At 42.3% G+C, this 2,992-nt stretch overlaps 1 protein-coding gene across 3 annotated transcripts in view; it reads right to left on the reverse strand.

Moving 5' to 3' along the window:
* The window catches only part of GINS1 (GINS complex subunit 1), a 27,872-nt gene that overhangs the window by 22,733 nt on the left and 2,147 nt on the right, over positions 1-2,992 (reverse strand). For all 3 annotated transcript variants that reach the window (XR_013334161.1, XM_077760153.1, XM_077760152.1), the window contains exon 2: positions 420-484. Coding sequence is in view for 2 of the 3 variants with exons in the window: in XM_077760153.1 (XP_077616279.1) it covers positions 420-484 (65 nt within the window). In the remaining variant the exon portion in view is untranslated. The remainder of the gene's footprint in view (positions 1-419; positions 485-2,992) is intronic.

Raw genomic sequence — 2,992 nt, forward strand, 5'->3', positions numbered from 1 at the left:
GCCCCGCGTCGGGCTCTGTGCTGACTGCCAGCTCAGAGCCTGGAGCCTGTTTCAGTCTGTGACTCCCTCTCTCTCTGACCCTCCCCTGCTCACGCTGTCTCTCTCTCCTAGAAATAAATAAAACATTAAAAAAAAAGAAACAAAACAGATGAAAATAGGGAAAGCAAAGGAAAACAGAGAGGGAGGCAAACCATAAGAGACTCTTAAATACAGAAAACAAACTAAGGGATGCTGGAGGGGTGCTGGGTGGGGGAATGGGCTAAATGGGTGATGGGCGTTAAGGAGAGCACTTGTTGAGATGAGCACTGGGTGTTATATGAAAGTGATGACCACTAAATTCTACTCCTGAAACCATTAAAAAATAAATAAATAAAAACCTAATTAAAATATAATAAAATATCAATCTCATCAAAACTTACACATCAGACTGGTTTTGTTCATACAAAGCTTTCATCTCCTCCAGAACTTGCCTGAGTCCATCCTCCTAGAACATAAAATGACATTGATACATATCCATTAATTCCTCTACTAAGTTTGTAGCAATATTTCATTACCTTATGTTTATCTTTGATTTATACTAAATCTTATCAAAAAGCAAAAATTTTTCATACCTCTAGGACTTGCTCTAACAAGTGTCAGTGAGGATGAGGAGAAATTGGAACCCTCACGCATTACAGATAGGAATGTAAAATAGTAGAGCCCTATGAAAAACAATCTGATGGTTCTTCAAAAACTTATTGTTTTTTTTTTTGAGAGAGAGAGAGATGGTACAAGAGGGAGGGACAAAAAAAGGGAGAGAGAGAGAGAATTCTCTAAGGGTTTAAGAGAGAGAGAGAAGTGGGGCTCACCCAGTGAGGGGTTCATGTTCACCCAAAGCAGGGCTCAAGCTCACCTGATGTGGGGCTTGAACTCTTGAACCGTGAGTCATGACCTGAGCGGAAGTAAGATGCTTAACCAACTGAGCCACCCAGGCACCTTCCTCAAAAAGTTTAACATAGAATTACCATATCATCCAATAATTCCACTCCTAGGTAATATATACTCAAGAGAACTGAAAACATATGTTCATTCAAAAACTTGTACATAAAATGTTCAGAACAGCATTTTTTTTTGAGACAGACAGCGTAAACATGCACAAGCAGGGAAGGGGCAGAGGGAGAGGGAGAGATCATGTCCTGAGTTGAAATCAAGAGTCAGACGCTTGGAGCACCTGGTGGCTCAGTCGGCTAAGCATCCGATTTCGGCTCAGGTCATGATTTCAGGGTTCGTGGGTTCAAGCCCCACGTTGGGCTCTGTGCTGACAGCACAGAGCCTGGAGTCTGCTTCCGATTCTGTATCTCCCTCTCTCTCTGCTCCTCCCTCTCACCACTTCAAGCTCTGTCTCTCTCTTTCTCAAAAATAAACATTAAAAAAAAAAAAAAAGAGTCAGATGCTAACTGAGCCACCCAGGTGCCCCCAGAGCAGCATTACTTAAGGCAGTTCCAAAATGGAAACACCCAAATGTCCACTAAGCGATGACATACCAAATATGGCATATTCATTCAATGGAATGTTATTTGGTCATAAAAAGGAATGACACAGTGAATCCAGAAGAAAAAAAACACTGATTGACTAAAGCTGCAGGTGCTAGGTAAGCTACAAAAGGGGAAAAGGAACCCTGAGGATGACAGAAATTCTGACTGCAGTGCTGGTTATATGGATATATACACTTCTAACACTAAAAAAAAAATCTGTTAAATTTGTATTTTGTTGTATATAAATTTTTTTTTAAATTTATTTCTAAGAGAGAGAGAGACAGCGTGAGCAGGGGAGGGTCAGAGAGAGAGGGAGTCACAGACTGAAACAGGCTCCAGGCTCTGAGCTGGCAGTCAGCACAGAGCCTNAAATATTTAATATAAATAATATAGAAATGTTTATAGAATATTCCTTTTATCAGCAAATTGTATTTTCAGGAATAGCTGAAAACTTCTGTACAATGAATAGAATCTGCAGGCATACAAAAGACAAGTGTGAAATAATTTTGGGAAAATACACACATGCTTTCAGATTTAGATTTTTTAATCTACAGTGAAAATTGCAGTTTTGTGTTCCCACCTCAGGCTGGAAACCCAAGATAATTTTCCTAAAAACTCACTTAAACTATTACCAGTTCTGCATATAGAAGGTGGACAATCATTTCAATTTGCTCAACACAGTACCTAACATTGAGAGACAATGAACAAGGCAAAGTCCTTGCTCTAAACTCAGTGACTATAATCTTCCTGGAAAGAATGATTCTTGAAGGGTCAAGTGGGGTCATGGGTCTATGGCCTACAAGATCAATCAGATGGACTGGACTTGTCCCTGTGTGGCTGTGTCAAAGAGTGACCAGCTTCCAGGCTGCTGAGTCACCTGGCTAGCTAGTGACTTTGTCAGTGGAAGGTGCACATGGAACAAAAGCTGCAAAAGGTGCTCTGCCAAACTAAGACCTAGAAAAAGGAGCAATCTGGGATGCCTGCATGGCTCAGTCCATGAAGCATCCAACTTCCGCTCAGGTCATGATTTCACGGTTCATGAGCTCGAGCCCCACATCAGGCTCTTTGCTGTCAGCACTGAGCCTACTTTGGAACTTCTGTCTCCCTCTCTCACTGCCCCTCCCCCACTCATAATTCTTTCTCCCAAAAATAAATTTAAAAAATAAGAAAAAGGAAGGATATTACAACTTCTAAGGTCTCCCTCTAACCCCCCACCAAAAGTGGTAAAGCAACACTTAAAATTTGAGTGAAACAGAGAGCTGGACTAAAGGTCTGTCCAGCTTCTGTGGGACGAGTCTCTGCCTCTTTGGGTTTGTTTCCTCTTATGTTAGAATACCTCTGGGGCGCCTGGGTGGCTTAGTTGGCTGAGCGTCCAACTTTCGCTTAGGTCATGAACTCGCGGTTCGTGGGTTCGAGCCCCGCGTCGGGCTCTGTGCTGACTGCCGGCTCAGAGCCTGGAGCCTGTTTCAGAGTCTGTC

Source organism: Crocuta crocuta, unplaced genomic scaffold (assembly GCF_008692635.1).
Source record: "Crocuta crocuta isolate KB4526 unplaced genomic scaffold, BGI_CrCroc_1.0 scaffold23, whole genome shotgun sequence".
In the NCBI taxonomy this organism is placed as follows: Eukaryota; Metazoa; Chordata; class Mammalia; order Carnivora; family Hyaenidae; genus Crocuta; species Crocuta crocuta.